This window comes from Neomonachus schauinslandi, chromosome 3, assembly GCF_002201575.2.
Source record: "Neomonachus schauinslandi chromosome 3, ASM220157v2, whole genome shotgun sequence".
Lineage (NCBI taxonomy): Eukaryota > Metazoa > Chordata > Mammalia > Carnivora > Phocidae > Neomonachus > Neomonachus schauinslandi.
Window position 1 is genome coordinate 122,887,179 of NC_058405.1, and position 17,865 is coordinate 122,905,043.

The 17,865-nt window shown below is 39.6% G+C and overlaps 1 protein-coding gene across 3 annotated transcripts in view; it reads right to left on the reverse strand.

Annotated features, from left to right (window-relative positions):
* Window positions 1–824: 824 nt before the first annotated feature.
* The window catches only part of RBMS1 (RNA binding motif single stranded interacting protein 1), a 210,055-nt gene continuing 193,014 nt past the window's right edge, over window positions 825–17,865 (reverse strand). Inside the window, exons 7-15 of one of the 3 annotated variants that reach the window (XM_044913661.1) lie at window positions 14,207–14,313; window positions 13,347–13,396; window positions 13,125–13,218; window positions 10,603–10,650; window positions 9,662–9,712; window positions 7,011–7,121; window positions 5,821–5,901; window positions 4,131–4,215; window positions 825–3,481 (exon numbers count right to left, since the gene is read on the reverse strand). In XM_044913661.1, the coding sequence (XP_044769596.1) occupies window positions 4,138–4,215; window positions 5,821–5,901; window positions 7,011–7,121; window positions 9,662–9,712; window positions 10,603–10,650; window positions 13,125–13,218; window positions 13,347–13,396; window positions 14,207–14,313 (620 nt within the window). In that variant the 3' untranslated portion in view covers window positions 825–3,481; window positions 4,131–4,137. Of the gene's footprint in view, window positions 3,482–4,130; window positions 4,216–5,820; window positions 5,902–7,010; window positions 7,122–9,661; window positions 9,713–10,602; window positions 10,651–13,124; window positions 13,219–13,346; window positions 13,397–14,197; window positions 14,314–17,865 lie in introns of all 3 variants that reach the window. The other 2 variants (XM_021703285.2, XM_021703281.2) reach the window with 2 other exon arrangements.

Here is a 17,865-nt window from a genome sequence, read left to right on the forward strand (position 1 = left end):
ATGTTTCCTTTTCTCAATGAGCCATTCAGAACCGGGGCTTTCTTGGCCCTGGCCAAGTTACCTGCTCTAAACCCCACTTCTGTCCTTCACAGCCCCCCATGGCCCACATGGCCGGGAGGTGTACAGAAATGGGGGGGTGTGGGTTCTTCTTGCCTACTCCTCTCACCACTGTGACAGAGCCCTTGGGTAGCAGAAAAAGAATTCTGTATGACTACACTGTACCACTTAATTCGCCTTGGGTCAAGGACTCAATTTCCTGCACTAAGTGCCTCTCGTAAAGCACATCAGTGTGGCAAAGAGAGGAGCTCTCTCTCCCCCGGGAATGCCGAACCAGAGCCTCCTGTGGGAAACAGCCAAACGAGGTCACCGAAGGAGGCTCACGTCATCAAGGCACGGATAAGATCAGCCTGAAATCCTTACCCATGCGCTTGCTTAACATGGCTGGGACCGGTTTTATTCTGTTCTCTTGCTGGTCCGGGACAAGTAGCACCGCAAGGGGCAGCGGTAGGAGAGGGAGGAGCGGGGTCTGGCCCTCTGGCCTCTTGGAACAGACCAAAAGTGGACTTGGGCCCGCATGAAACGGGGTCCGCTGAAGGCTGATGTCTCTGGTTCCTACACACAGATCTAAATAACCAAAGGAGGAGGAGGTAGAAGCGTTTTTCCAACTCTTCTCAAGGAAGTGTATTCTGAGTACACAGTGAATCTGAAATAATTTTCAACCCCCTTTCAAGCCAAACTGCCTGAGCTGAACAAAGCGATCAGAGATGAAATGCATGAAATTCCGATATACATTTAAGCCACTTAAAAGAAACTGACAGGAAAAATAAAATTTCAGATGTTTTTTATTCAAAGGTTTTCAAAAGAAATAAAACAGAAAAAGCTAACAATCTGATCAAATGTACAGTTCAAAAATGTCTTTTGGCGTTTAACAACAAGTCCTAGGAAGGAGAACTACAGAGTTATCTTGAACCGGACAAATAAGTTACCACTGGCAAGTCTGTGGCACTAGTAAAACAAAAATAAAAAATTAACTCTCTTGATCATATAGATATCTCTATGAAAATCTTTTTTTTTCAATCTGTACAAAAGGTCTTTCTTCATAAATTAATTTTTTTTATAATTTAATGGCTGTCTACTATGTGATGTTTAACTGATTTTTTTTTATTTTTTATTTTATTTTATGTACAGAGGTTATGTTTCCCAAATCTTACCCAGACGAGTATGGCACTTAGTTCAGACATATCTAGCAGCAGATTTCCCCTCCCCTCTAACCGAGCTATCAAATTTCTGTCTTAACTAATGCAAAAATATCAAGTAGTGAGAGACCCAGGTTTATAAATGTACTAGGTACAAGGAGGGTGCTGCGTTCGGTCTGGACTTTCACAAAGCAGTAATATTCCAGGGAGCATAGAACCAATAATACCACAACTTTAAAAAAGGAAACAAAAACAAAAACAAAACACATTTCTCTTAGGACTATGTAATTTTCACTAGAATCTACACTTCTCAGAGCAGCAAGGACTTTTGAAACTATGAAATGTCACTGACATCTATAATCAAATACAAGCATAAAATTTAAGAACTAAAAAATACTCGAAAGAAATAACTGCTTAGCCCTAGCTCCTGAGCTAGGAGGATTTGGTCTGTGGAAACAGGGAGGGCCAGCAACCTGTCCCAGCACAAAAGAAAACAGACTCTGAGGTAGATAACTGATCACGCACAGTTGACCAGACAAGTACACAGTTTTGGAAGACAACTTAATTTACCATTGCTTTTCAAACGTATGCAATTGTCTTAATAAAAGAGCTTTAGTAACAGTGAATTATCTTCTATGTACTAAAGTAGAAATAACTGTGTATTTATGAAATCAGGAATTTCATAGTTTCAAAATTGGTTTCTCTTTACACTTAACACTTGTAGTGATGACGTAAAGTGTGGCACTGCTTGGATCCAAATCTTCCTTCATGCTTTTTTGTTTGTTGGTGTGTGTCCATACATCAATTAAAATTATAAAACCTAAATGCAAAGGTACAAAAAAGGCACATTCTCCTAACCGCAAACTGGTCCGGCAAAAATAAAGAGCACAGAAGATACAATGCTGAGAGAAGTTGGAGCTACTGGTTACTGGCTCTTCGGTCTTTGGTGAAGTTACCTTTAAAAGTGCCAAGTAATTTTGATTTCTCAAATTTATGTAATAGCGAGAGCTAGTAGCCAATCATTTCGCTTCTATTCCTACCTCAGCTTATGTTTGAAGATAAAATCCTTATACTTTTAGCTTTTGCCATTTAGTTGCAATAGCAACATTTTTTCGGTTTGCCAGATCTCAGGCGTAATTCTCAGTCTAAAGCACTATCATTGTATAAAGGAAGGACAAAACATTCGGTGACTCCCCGCCCCCCCCCCCCCCCCCCCGCCCCAACGCTACCTACACTAAATCTAGAACATCGAATTAGTTTTTTTTTTTTTCCTGAAAAAAGGCAAAAAAGACTTTACATTGCATCATACAGCAGATATCCTAAATCAGTCAAACTATCGGAGGAAACTGTTGGCGTACAGCCTTACAAACAAGTTACCCTAGTAAAAGTTCCCCAGTCAGAAAATGTGTTTCACACAAAACATTTTTCCCTTCTTGCATTTCACTACCTTACACATTATGTGAAAAATCATTAAAAACACCTACTACATATTTAAAAAAGCCAAAATTTCAGCAACTTTTATTGACTACCTTTTAAAAGCCCTATGCTGCTGTTTTACAAGGCATAACAGACCAGCTCACTTGGTCAAAGCATTCTACATCATTAGTTTGAACTAACTTGTACTGAAACAGCTACAGCATCAAAGGAGTTAAGGCAAATTGGAATTCATAGAAAAGGAGAAGACATTTCACACTACGCTGAAAGAAAAATGGAAAAGCTAAGAAGAGAGACGTGGAGGGCAACACTGAATACAGCGACACTCACACTCTAGAGCACGGAACACCAGGGGGGAAGTTGGACTACTTCAACGTCAGAGCCCATTACATACAGCGGAAGAAAACGCAAATTAAACACAAAATGGACAAAAACCACAAAAATCCGGTCATGCACTTGGATAAGTCTTCATGGTCTTTGTGCATACCCAGAAAATTGAAGTTTTCTTTTTCTTTTCTTTTTTTCTTACTTTTTTTTCTTTTTTCCTTTTTTTTTTTTTTTTTTTTTGCTTCTTAACTTTTGTTAAAAATTTTTTTTTTTGTTTTTGTTTTTTGTTTTTTTTTTTTACTAAAATAAACCTGTTCGGGGGAACAGCTACTAGATGAATTTAAGGGTTTTATGCACCTTATAGAACTTATAGCAAAAATAGTTTTAGTTGATTTCATTATAAATAACGTTTTCAAGAACCTGTGCAAAACTGTCAATAATTTCCTAAAGCACAATTGATCAGAAAAATCCATGATTGTTCAGCCTTCACACCCTTCTTCATGTAAGAACGCCCTTCTGTACATCTGGAAGAGAAAAACAAAAGATAAATGCTTTTGTGCAGTTGGTATAACACACCACACTATTTTGTAGCCTCTTTCTCATTTCAGTGGTATGCATGTTTGACAAAGGCAAGATGGTGCTCATCACTGGTGGGAGACCAATAAAGTAGTTAGAACTGAGGGTAGTTTCTATGCCTTGACTCCACCTTGGGACCTGCAGCCTACTTTTACCAGAGCAACCAGAGCTCTGGATCGAAGGATACTGACATTAAATTCATAGTCAAGATATTGCTACTCTTGTAATACCAGAAGCAGCAAAATCTTATGCTGTATTTCCTTCAGCTTGTGAGCATGAAAGCAATATAAATTTGGATACATGTATTGTAGGACAAATTTGATACCCGGTGTCCTGATTTGTTACAGATTTTTAGGGTGGGAGGGCTAAGGAGGATGAGAAAGTAACTATACATGTGACCTCAACAAGGCACTGTTCTTTTTGGATTATCTGCAAATCCACAAGATACTGATTTTAACATTTCAGTAACACTGGATTCTTTGGCCACGATTAAGGTGGTGTGACCAAATCTGAGCTATTCTAAGTACCATTATGATAAAAGAATCATAGACTTTCCTTGAACTGAGCCCTACGGTTACAAAGATGTTTCCCTCATACCTCACAGTTACTTATTAGGTTGAAAGGTATATGGTGAATGGTCATTAGACGTCTCGACGGCCACCTGCTGCTGACCACTCGCTTCCTACAACAAAGCAGAGCAGATGAGACGTGAGCAATGAAATCCCAACTCTGCTCCTCCCATCTGAGTTTCACATCTTAAAATACAAGTGCTCCTTAAAAGTGATTTTCTTAATACTATGTAGGGTTTTCAAGGTTAATGATTTCCCTAAGGAGTTAAGATATCTTACAGACCCAAAGAACCTCCCACCCCAACTTTTAGGAGTTGTCTCTTTATGTCAAGCTACAATTTATCAAACAAATATCTGATCCCTTGGAGCCAGATGTGACTTGGAATTCAGTATGTTCAGATTTTAGGATCTGAAAAATGGTAGGCATATGCCTTTTATCACAGAATATACCCAGTGGGGCCTAGAGCTACACCTCATCACCAAACACATGAGCAGGTCTACAGTGAAAGATATAAATATGCACAGTAAGTGGGCTAAGATTTTGTCTTACATCAGTTCCGGTTGCGTTTTGCCACAGGTCAGGTTTTTGCTAAAGCAGTTATAAAGAGAATTTTTATTTTCAGATTTTACTGTGTGTTTCAGAACTGCAGATAAGGGATTGTGGGTTCTGGTAACTGTGATTGTCAATAAGTACACAAATTTAAATCAATCAGCAGAAAACAAAACACAAGAATGCCCCCAAATAATCCAACCACAGTCCTGGGGCTGTTTCTGCACTTGGAACCTATGGGATCTGCCTAGTGGATAGGATTGATTGGGATGATGAATTTCCTTGGAATTAAAAAAAAAAATTTTATTTAAATTCAATTTAGTTAACATGTTGTATATTATTAGTTTTAGGGGTAGAATTTAGTGATTCATCAGTTGCATATAGCACCCAGTGCTCATTATATAGAGTGCCCTCCTTAATGTCCATCACCCAATTATCCTATCCCCCATCTACCTCCCCCTCCAACAACCCTCCGTTTGTTTCCCATAGTTAAGAGTCTCTTATGGTTTGTCTCCCACTCTGTTTTTTCCCTCCCTTCCCCTATGTTCATCTGTTTTGTCTCCTAAATTCCACATATAAGTAAAATCATATGGGATCTCTATCTCTCTGCTTTCTGTCCAATCTTAACTCAAGTGTCAGTCTTCTTCCATTATCATCATATCTGCATCTTGCATAACAAGAACTAAGAGTTATTTAGCTATCCGAACAGCCTCTATAAAAAAAGGTATGGTCTGTTCTTCATCCCTGTTCACAATTCTGAAACATCAGTGTTTTCAACTATTTTAATTACAACTGATTTCTTCTTGCAGTTATTATTATTAACATAATCTTTGGTACTCAGGACTGCAAACTCCAGCTTTATCCTAATTTGCGTGTAAGTATCCCTTTGCAGGAGACAAGATAAGATTCTTGAAGGGTATGAAATATGCTACAAGCTTGGAAGATAGTTCTGGGAGTTTTGGGGGTGTGGCTTGGATACTGCTCCACTAATCTGTATGCAGAGAATTATATTTCAGAGTCGAAAATAACCCTAGCTCTATATGCTCTCTCAACTCAATTCTTTATGCAAACATTTGACTTCTAATTGATTTTTCTTTGAGCCCTATCTAATTCACCCATTTCTGAAACTACTCATTGCCGGAGTGGCCATAGGATGGGCTGCACCAACCTCAACGGGAACCGTCGTGGTCTGCACATGTGTATACTGCGGCAAATAAGCTCCTTGCATAGCTGATGTCGCAGGCATGTACTGAAAAGAAGAATATGGTCAGGATGGGAAATGATAGGCCATGTAAAAATTCTGAGTGCTTGGGGAGTTTTGAGATGGGATGTCAAGTATGTGGAAATCTCAAAGGAGAAATGTAAACAAGCTACCTCAAAGTTTAATTAATAAGTATGTCATATGGGAAGCAGAGTGACTGTTTCTCCTTTTTGAATTTGGCAAACTAAAACTCCCACCTTTCTTTGGATTTCCCAACACACACACACATGCGTGAAGATCGCTACGGCTTCTCATTCTCAACACTCAGTATCACTGATGTGCTATTTTAGGAGATCTCATCTCAAAGGACCTCATTATTTTCCAGCAGCCCCCTGAACTAGTGTCTAGAATTATTTCCATAGGTGGAGACCTACGGAGTAAATGACTTGTTGGATCTTCATCAGGTGACGGCAGAACAGGAAATGCACCCTTGTTTTCCTGATGAGGACAGTTTTCCCCTTCCAAAGGCAGCAGGGCTTCCCTGTTGATCTCAAGGACCTGACTGAGCCATCACAAGGGGCTGCTGCTGGGGTTTTGAATGTCAGAGAGGAAAACATACTCCCCTTTGTTCTTTTCAGCCACCATCGATATGGTCTGAATTAAAAGCCTTCGGCCACCGTACCATCTAAACGTTACATTGATAGATATCAGCCCTGGAAGTTCCTCTGGTCTAGACTCAACCTCAACCCCCAGTGGAATCCCCTGGACTCTGGAGAAGTCAGTCAATCCTAAGACTGTGATACGGTGCCCCCCACATTCCATAAAAGAAGTGAAGGGAGGAAAAACTCCCTGCCTTTACCACCATGTATCACCTTCTTCTTTTGCTTCCCGACACCAGGTCTGCAGTGTGAATGAATGGCACTAGCTACTAGGGCTACGTGTGGTCATGTGTGGTTGCTAGATTCTGGTAAAGGAGAGACACCCAGAGGACAGATACTTAGTTCATCAATTAATCACGTGGAAGGCAATGTGGGGGGTGAGAGGGGCTCGGACATAATTGCTGAACATCACAGAGCCTGTAATTGATAGGGAAGACACAGGCTGCATTAATTCACTCTTCTGTTGGCTGAGACACAGGATATTAATTTGCCACCTACTGTTCCGGTGCTGCCTAGTGACAGATGACTCATCTGCTGGGCCAGAGGGCTGATCATGGACGCCGGCTGTAGTGACATGGTGTGCTCCATCGAGGGAGTTAACACGGCCCCCTGGGGAGTCGGGAGACAAGCAGAGTGTAAGAGAAACTCAAGGAGGGAGTTAAGAGTCTGTCATTCCTTTTGCAAAAGAAAACGCCTTAGTTTGTGGAGAAATGTGAAACCGAAAATAACCTCCTCTCAAACTTGCTTATGGTATCATAAACAACTTCCTAAAAGCCTTCTGGATAATGCTTCCTAAAACTTTTTAAAGAGCATTCATTTCACCGAAATCACTGCATTGAACATCCTGCCTTTCCTTTCACTCAAGTGTAAAAAGCAAGCTAGTCCAGCAGGAGGAGCTATAGTCGGAAATGCGAACTGTTTTCAGCTGGCTGGGGTTACAAAAATGCTTTCTTAGTTTTTAAAAAAATAAATGACAGTTGATGTTTGATGCAGCCACAAAACAATAGGCCATATTGAATATTTATAAATACAGTGTCTTGTTTAAAAGTGTTCTGTACAGATAATCATTTGATTCAAGATCAGGCTGTTAGGATCAAGATCACATTCTCCATTCACTGTTTCTCAGAACTTTTCAGCTATAGTTTGGTGCCAAGGGAGAGAAGGAAATTCAGACATGATTAATAATCTGATTTCAGATTCTTTGATTTCATCTGAAAAAAATTCTGGTCATTAAAAATAAAATTAAATATAATTAAACAAAATGGGGTGGGGGAGTGGACAAAAAAAAAAAAAAATCACCCACAACCTAGCCTCTCCCTAATATATGGCTGTTACCACTTGGCATGTTTGTCGAGTTGCAACCAGGGTACATAAACAATTTCGTATCCTGGGTTTTTGCTTTGAACTTAACATTCTATTATAAATATTTACCTCACTTAGTGCATAGCCATCATTATCATTTTTAATGACTGCATAATGGTACATTGATTGCCTAAACTGAAATTTAATTTCTGGATTTTTGCATTTTCTCTAATTTATCCTATATAATATTCTTACGGATTATATCCTTCCTCTCACTTTTGCAATCACCCAATTACCCGAGAGTGCAATTATTCTGACACATCCTATCAATATTAATGCTATGTTTTTGTTATTTTTGCAACTGATCTATCCCTTCCAAACACTGTTGTTTATTGCTAATCAGAACACAACTGAGGTCAGAGACTGGTGCAGGCACTTTAATTCTGGTTGCAGGCAGTCTAAACTGGGTGGGGAAAGGGACCAAGTCCTCGGATAGGAACCTTCTGCACACACTACCACTGTTTCCTCAAAGATGTTAAACTGGGATATGTGCTGGCTTTGTCTCTAAAAGTTGCCAAAAAAAAGACAGAGATGCATGTCAGAAACTGTTTGTTGTTAATGCAGTTCATAGAAAATTTGTTCTTTTTAAATTTTTAGTGTGCATCATCAAAAAGTGTATGGTAACACGGAAATGATTCAGAAGCCCAGAATATGCTGCAGGAATTTCCTGCTTCTTTTTTTCATTCATCTGTAGGAGCTACTGTCCAAGACTGTGCGTATAGAGAAAAATATGTGCGAATGTTTACAGAGACACACACATACGTCATCCGAGAGCTCGTCTCTTGTGTTGTCAACTAAACATGTTTTATCTGCTGCTTCAAAGTCATCTCAGCAACTTCCTGTTTAGAACTTGTCCCTAGAGTACTGTTTCATACATATGGTCTTACAGTACATGGTGTCCTCTTTAGGAGCTGTCCTGAGAGAAATTCCTCTCTCATCTTGAGGCCAACAAGGGTGTGCTTCTCCCAAGCAACTGACCTGTTTTTCTCTTATAAGTACCGTGAACTGTTTTTGCTTATCAGAATTCCCATTTTGCCTTAGTTACTAGAAAGCTTAGGGCCAAATCTGTGGCCTTCTCGTGCCAATCATGCAGGTCATTGTGTTGGGCACTGTTTTTGTGATTTTGTTCTCCACCTTTATTTCTCAACTTTTAAAATGCATGCTTTAAAATTTAACAAACTGGATTTTATGTATCTTTGAAAAACACATTAAATATACTATTTATTAATGCAAAGTGTAACTGAATTAAAAAGTATAATATGTACATAAGTACAACAAATGCTCAAGTCACCAAAGAAATCACATCTACCAAAGAAAGTGTTACTGCTTTAGTATTTATAATTTCCACAGAGAGGTTAAGTAAACTGATAAAAATCTCTAGCTTCCCTTTGAACACTTTATATTTGCATTAAACGGAATACAATTAAAAAATGTGAGCTGTTTCATACCAACTACTGTTAAAAATATAGCAATTTAAAAGCTTTAAAATTTAAAACTTCAATTGAGTGGCCTTCTACAGAATTGGTTTGAAGAAGAAAATGGTACCCTGCTTCAAATATGATATATTTTAAGTTCTTACCATTGCAAATTTGATTTAATGTCAACTACCAATTTAAGACAAGGGTGGGAGGAAGTTTTATAATGAACTTGTACATTCTCATATTCCATCTTTAAATTTCCCAAATCGCATACCATCTTTGGCAAAAGGTTTTAACCCAGAGAATGGTCTTCCAAATGTATACGCAGCCTAGTTGCAAACCACAAAGCCATTAAGTTGAAAAACTTACGGGGTGCTGTAGGATATACGGTTGAGGTTGCATCCAAGAAGGACTTTGCACCTGGAAAAGGGAGGATTTTGAAAGAAACATTGATTTCCATTGGAATGTTACCTCTTTCTCTAGAGCTCTTTTAATCATGTTAAAATCTACAGAAGGAAAATAAGGAAGCAATACTATCAGTGATCAAAAAGATTAAGGCAGTTAGAGTTCTTGGCAAACTGGTCACTCTGAATAGGATGAAATGATTATTTAAAACCAAGTTCCACTTGCCCATTCAAGAAGTATTTACTGAGTACCAGGCATCCAAGAGAAAAAGGCAAGTAAGACATGGGCCCCACCCTAAAGATATTTACTAAGAATGGAGATAAACAAGTAAACAACTCAAATAGTGAAAAGTGTGATAATTGAGGTATGAACTAGGCACTTGAGGAATACAGATGAATGAGAATTCCAGCACATCTTATTACAAACTAATCCTTAAAGTATGTGCTTATTTAGAAAGAATAGCGAAATTCAACCCCTCTTTGATACCAGGATATTAGGTTTCAGAAATCTTGTCTGGCGGTCAACAATTTCTAGTTAGTGTGGAAAATAAAAATCTGAAAATCAGATTTAGAAAATGAAAAACCTTCTTAACTAGACCTTGACATGTACAGTCAAAAGGGCACCTGCACAGAAGACCCTCCACCATTGAGGAATAAGACACGAGAGTCAGGTTCCAAGGCAGGAAAGCAAGCCTGTGCAGCCTGCCACTCCAGAGAAAAAATATCAGTCCATTTCTTGATGCCCAGAGCTCTCCTGAGACTACATTAATTTTTAAAAAATAAGTTTCAGTCTCTAACTCTTTAACCACAAAACCCTCCTGTATCTTATCCCCTACGGTTAACTTCAGAGGTTCTATAGAAAGGATATGGGGAAAAGTCATGGGGGAAGAATGCATTGTGATTTACCTTGATAGCAGAGCCCCGATACTTGTTTTCTCTGGTTTCCTTTGCCACCTAAGGCAGACCAAAGTTAAGTGCTTCTGCCTTGTTAACATTTCAGTTATCTGGACTGCAGCCTTTCCCCATTGGGGTACTGGTGGTTTCTCGTAGATGCCAATTTCTCAAATCCAATTGTATGAGCATATGGTGCTTTAGGGGAGAAAGGCCCACTCCAACATGAGCGCAAGGCCTTCACTGAATCAATCATGGGGAGGAGAGCAGCTCCCTGGAGACCCCAACTGGGGCCAGATGCTCTCATTTTTTGTATGCTTTCAGTGGTCTTAATAATCTAATAGCTTATTGCATTATGGGGTTAGGGAGCTAGAACACCTAATCCAATTCTTTTTCTTAAGCAGCAAATCAGCTGCTGTCAATTTCTATTCCTCAATTTTCCCTAACTATAAAATGGGAATAATAATCTATGTTCTCTGAATTCTTTACCATTGGTTATCTACCCTCCTTTGGGTCACGGATCCCTTTGAAAACCTGATGAAAGCAATAGAACTTACCCCGCCCCCCACAGCTAACTGCATACACACAAGCAACATTTTGCAAACAATGTAAGAGACTCTCAGACTACTTAAAGCTCATCTGCTGACCTTTCCGTGGCCCTGAATTTATGGGGTTAAGAACCTCAGTCACAGTGAGTGTCAGGCAAATGGGATGATTCCACATGTATCTTAGGGACATACAGAATGCCAGGAGAAGAAACGAGGGCTTTGAAATGAAATGTTGTTTCCAGTTAGGTATAGCAAATCTACTATGAATACTGGCCTCTGAATTTTTCTTATGCAATGTAACAATTCTGTGGCCAAAATGCTCATTGCCTGACAGTAAAGAGGGGAAAGAGAGGTGGTGGGGAGACGCACTGACAGCTCCAAGAGCCACAGCGGCCCACATCCAAATTAATCTGCACAATCATCCGCCTGAGAATAAGCTTACGTGTCCCTCTTTCCAGTGATCTACATAAATGGCAGATGTTTCCAAGGTCAGAGAGTTAAAAAAGACTACCTTTCATTAGGGAATTGTTAATTAGGGAAAATGCACCAGGGAAAATAGAGAAATTTTAAGCCCCAAATAATGAGAGAGGCATTAAATGAGTGAATACTGTGGCCGGCAGACTGAAGCACCAGCCAAGTAACATAAAAGCCTAGGGAGATAAAAGAAAAGAAAAGAAGGGACAACTCAGGGGAAGACAGCGAAAAGACCTGAAAGCGGAGGGAGCTGTGAACACTCCTGCACAGCTTCAGCTTTCGTGCGTTTAACCACGAAGCTACCTTATGACTTACTATTCGAAGCTACTTTTAAGTTTTCGGACAGCACCACCTTCATGATCTTGCTTACGTTGACCAATTCCTTATTTTAAAAAAGTATAATGAATATACTCTCATCAGCCCGCTAGTCCTGCATATCCTGATGACCATGATTACAGCTAACATTTATTGACTGCTAATGATAAGCCAGGAACAGTGCTGAGAGCTCTTTACATAAACAGTCTCATTCAGTTTTTAAAACAAGCCTATGAGAAAGAAACTATTATTATCCCCATTTTAAAGATGAGGAAACTGAGGCTTACAGAAGTAGAATAACAGTTATTAGACATCGTAGTCCCCTAACCCCAGAAATCAGGGCTACAACATCTAATTCAATCGTTTTAAAAACAAGAATACGCAAGAGTTTAGTTTAGTCACACAGGATCTCAACAGTCAACAAAAGAGAACTCTATTCCCACATTTCTGTGATTGAACTCTGTTATTATGCTTCCGTGTGGGCCAAGGCAATAGCCCTGTTAGAGGTACTCAGACATAGGAGGAGAGATGTGTATGCGCACACATTGTACACCACTGGGTTCATGGAGAATGGGAGCTAACCCTGCAATAAAACCAAATCCATCTTATAACAAGGTGCTTAAGGAGATCTTGGTTCTAAGTTGGGAATTTATTTGAACATAAAGCCTCCTCAAAATTACCTGTTTAAACAGGGAGTCGCCTCCTTTTTTTTTTTTTTTTGGCCTTAAATCTCACTGCATTGCTCATTTAATGTTACCTGAGAGAAACACGTCTTTATTTATTAGCACGTTTACTTGCTCTTTTCTTAGTTCCTGCTGATGAATAAACAACGGCAACGGTGCACACTTCTTCTGTATTTTACCTAATGTCACTTCTTTTTAAGTTTCAACTTCTGGGACATGTGATGTCCAACAGCAGAGTCCGCTGTGGAGGAAGCATTTGGGTTCACCCCGGTTCTAGAATGCTACGATTTCAAGGACTGACAACTAATAACCGTTTTCCCTTGTTTTATATTCTCCTATACATAAAAGCAAATCACTCTGTCAAATAAAAAGCAGCTTCTTCTAAAGTGGGTATCCAAGCTGCATAATATTTGCCTTAGGTTTCATTATAAATGTTCAAAATTTTAAGACACATAAAAACGTAGCAGCAATTCACAGCCGACAAGTTGTCACACTCTTGAATCCTAAAGGTACAAACCTGGTAGGCAGATACAGGAGATGCAATATAGGGTGTAAGAGAAGTTTGAGTGATCATTCGATTTGTAGCAATACTGTATGGTGAAGGATAAAATCTAGAACAAACACAAAAGCCTTTATTAAGTCATCCTTTAAAAAAAGAGTAATTCCCAGGACAAATGTCTGATATTTTCCACCTTCACATTTTCCCTCAAGCCATCATGCATTTATCTTAATGACATACCCGTTCTGTATAGCAGCTGTGGTTGGGTCATAAGTAAGTGTCATTCCAGCCTATGGGAAAGCAAAAGAAATAGAATCACTTACCCACAAGGGCACGGTTTAAAAATTCCATTTCTTAGAGTCATGGCAACACAAAATAGAGATAGTTTAGTAGCATTTGATAAAATTGGAAGTTTCCTTTAGACAAACACAAACTCAATATAAGAATTAAGCTCTATGTCTGCACTGTTCCATTTGGTAGTCATTAGCTACGTGTAGGTATTTAAAATTAAAGGAAAAAATGGAGTCCCTCCAGCACACTGGCTATATCTCAAGTGCTCAAGGAACCACATGCAGCTCGTGCTTATCATTGGACAGTGCAGACTCTAGAACATTTCCACTGGATGGCACTTCCCTAGACATGCTTGAACCACTATGTTCAGTATGATTCTTTTTTTTTTTTTTAAGAACCTCATTCAAAAGAATTAGGCGAAAAACTCAACAGCAAATATGCTATTTGTTTTAATAACGTTACTTAGGATAATTTCTGAGTAATTATAAATGTAAGCCTCTAAGAAACCATGACATTAAAAAAAATACAAAACAGTTGTGCATTTCTTATAGCAATTTAAAATGCTCTTTTACTTTACATGCAGCTAACTGGTAAACCTAGCTCTACCCACCACCTATGTGTCCATCTGGAAGGTCATTGCTCTCTTAGCACCATATCCATTGGGAAGAGTTTTAAAGTGACATTATCTGGATTATAAGGTCCTATTTCAGAAGCCTGGCAGCCAGGATGTGGCATGGGTAACTATTCACATAGTCTTTCAGCATCATACACCCACACAGAAGTCTCAAGAAGGGACTTACAAGTCTCACCTCTCCTTCTCTATGCCACGATCTTCCATTAGGGATGTATTTGTTTGGGTTCTGCCTCTTCTTCTGTCCTCCGTCCGCAAACTTACACAATAAAGGTTCTGTAGGAGCTGAATTAAATGGGGACAAATAACAAAAAGCAGAGTTATATGTGTATGTAGGACAAAATGTAACTGAATCTCTTTTTCAGTAGGAGCTGTGGCAGTGTTTAAGGGAACGGATAGAACACCTCAAAGCAAAGTTTACTCAGACCCTTACAGGATTATCCATTGGTGAAGACGACAGTACAGAAAATACATTAGTTAGTATTTTCAAACAGGAGTGTAATGAACACATTTCAAGAGCTATTCTGAGGAACCAAAGGAATCTTTTGATTCACTTTTGTACTTCCTTTTCTTAAAGATTTATTTTTTCGAGAGAGACAGAGAAAGAGAGCACGAGCGCGAGCAGGACCGCGGGGATCACGATCTCAGCCGAAGGCAGATGCTTAACTGACGGAGCCACCCAGGCGCCCCTCACTTTTGTACTTCTTTATGTGCAGACACACTTGTTTTTAATTCTACTGATAAATCTCCAAATGTAAATAAGATTGTGTCACCCTTCCCTCCTCCAACTTAAAAATGCTCCCTTAGCTTCCCATCATCATTCTTCAGGGAGGTCTTCCTTACCCCAGGAGAAGACAAATTCCCCTTTATACAGCTCACACTGTATCTAAAGATTTTTTTAAAAAAATTTTTATTTGTATTTTTATCCATAGCCATGAGAACAACTTGGAGGTGTGGTGATTTGTTTGGTGTCTGTCTCCCCTCTGGCGTGTAAGCTCCACGGGGGCAGTGACATTCACTTTGTTTGTCACTGCATCCCCAGTGCCAATGTGCCCGGCATGTTGTAGGTGCTCATTGCATCTTGGTTGAATCAATGAATGAATACAAATAGGCCCCATTTGTTTATCTGTGGAGTACAGCCTTGAAGACAGCTGTTGTAAGGAAGACAAAACACTTGCCCACGCTATTTAAAGTTTTTTCTGTTGCCTTTAATCATCCGTCTTGGGGTTGCTTTACTATATATCCACACCATAAAATGATCTGAAGAACAACTCAAGGAACTTACACAGAAAAGCAAAAGATGCAGAGACTCTCACATAGGGATACATACTCATTAGTTAAAAAGACAAAAAGGTGGGGGATGGGGGGCGAGGGGGAGGAGGTGACGGCACGGTAATCCACCCGTGACTTTTCATTTTCTTTGCTTTTTCATAATGGAAATAGCAGTATATTCCTGAAGGTGGTGCATATTTCTGTGTGTTTCCGGTTAATGTAATAAAGGCAATCACACCTTCCTGTCTGGTTCTCACATTCTGTCCTTTGTCTACTGTATTAACTGTGATTACTACTTTCAAATTCTGTTTCAAAGTTAAATAACCAGGAAGAGAAAAATATTACTTGTGGAAAATTTACTCCTTTCTCCTTTGCCTCTGATTATCCTAATTCAGCTCTTATTTTATATCACTATTACACACCCACTAATGACAGGGTAGAAGCAACAGTGCCTCTCAACACTTCTCTGCCAAAAAACAAAACACAACAAAAAACCCAACTGTAATTCCTTCTCGGCGAGCCGTCTAGGCTGTTGTTTGGAACGCCTTCCTCCTCTCCCTGGTGCGAACCAGGCCAGAGGGACAGGCTGGAATGTGAGCTCACTTCTGAAAGGCAGCTTGCACTACGGGAACCAAAAGGAGAGCAAAAATGTCAGGTGTCTGGTGAGAATACCAGGGAGTCTTGGCCCAACCTCTGTTTACCTTCTGACTCCCACCACCCCCAGCCCCCAGGTCGTCCTGAACAGGGAACTTCCATTTAAGGCAAATGGGCACGAAGGAAGATAAGACTGGGGCCAAATCCTAGACTGAAGATGAATTACTCTGTCTTTTCAAAAAAAGATACCGACTTTTGGAAATTCCTGCATCCACCAACCATCTCCAAAGGTAAAGTAAATGGATGCAATGAAGCAAGAGGGCTTTCTAACCAGTGATGATGCTTTTAATTCTACAACTGGGCCCTCTGGGAACAGGTGGAAATGAGGGCCAGGAGAACACAGGCAAACCCGCCTGAGAAGTAGGAGTGTCCTTCTGCCAGGCCTGAGGATGTCTCACCTTGGCATCTAAGGACAGAGAACTCAGAGAGAAGCAAGATCTCACTCTTCACAGACCTAAAAGGCCTTATGGTATCAAATATTTTCTCCAGTGACATTTTTTATAATTTTTACTCCCCGTAATCTTGTAGGGCAAGAGAACATAGTAAATTCTGCAGTGCTAGCACTTTGTGGGACTTCATTTTGAGAAGACAGTTTTATCTAGAGGCATTATAAAGACCAGCTTGTAGACTGAAATTTAACATTTTCCAAAAAAGAGTTTATTTGGCACAATGAGTAGTACAAATGGACCATTTTCCTCCATTAGCATCATTTCTTCCAGAGAAAGAAGGCAACCAGGTTGGATACATTCTGTAAGTTCACTACAAGCTGCAGAAGCAGGGAGTTGTGAAGGAAAGCATTTAGGCAGCAATCCCTGGGAGCACTGCAGCTCCACATTCGCTCAAAGGCCACGTGTCCCTATCTGTGTAAGTGCTGCCAAGACATCACCATTTTCCCTTTTTTTAAAAAAGATTTTATCTTTATTTAATTGAGAGAGAGCATGAGAGAGAGAGCTCACGAGCAGAGGGGAGAGAGGGAGAGGAAGAAGCAGACTCTCCACTGAGCCGGGAGCTCGATGCAGGACTCCATCTCAGGACCCTGAGACCATGACATGAGCTGAAGGCAGATGCTCAACTGACTGCGCCACCCAGCTACCTGACATTATCATTTTTCTAGACTATGCTCTGTCAAAAAAAAAAAAAAAAAAAAAACCACCCCACAACAAAAAAATATAATTTTTTTAAAAAATGCTTTTTAAAAAAAAAAAAAAAAAAAAAAAGGCAATCTCATGAAACAATAAAGCCTGCTAAAAACATATAATGATGAGGTAAACGTTGATGAGGTAAATATCAAGTGAGCAATGACATGTTTGCAAATATATTATTCAAAATAAAACAAATGGAACAGGATGTAGTTGAGTATTTTAAAAATGAATTAGACATGATTTTCTGCTGTCATTAAGATATTTTTCTCCCTCGAAAAGCAAAAAGGTAAGTAGTTAAAACAATCTGATATTGGCAGGTATCCCATATCTTAGGAAAACAAATTTCTTTTTTTAAAGAATTATCACCAGGGGCACCTGGGTGATGCAGGAGGTTAGGCGTCTGATTTGGTTTTGGCTCAGGTCGTGGTCTCAGGGTACTGGCATTGAATCCCGAGTTGGGATCGGCACGCAGCAGGGAGTCTGCTTGGGATTCTCTCTCCCTATGCCCCTCCCAATCATACTCTTTCTCTTTCTAAAGTAAATAAATAAATCTTAAAAAAATAAAAAAGGAATTATAACCAATTGAAATGAGAAATAAAAAAAAAAGATTATTTTATTTATTAGACAGAAAGAGAGAGAGCACAAGCAGGGAGAGTGGCAGAGGGAGAGGGAAAAGCAGGCTCCCTGCCAAGAAAGGAGCCCGACATGGGACTTGATCCCAGGACCCTGGGATCATGACCTGAGTTAAAGGCAGACGCTTAACCGAATG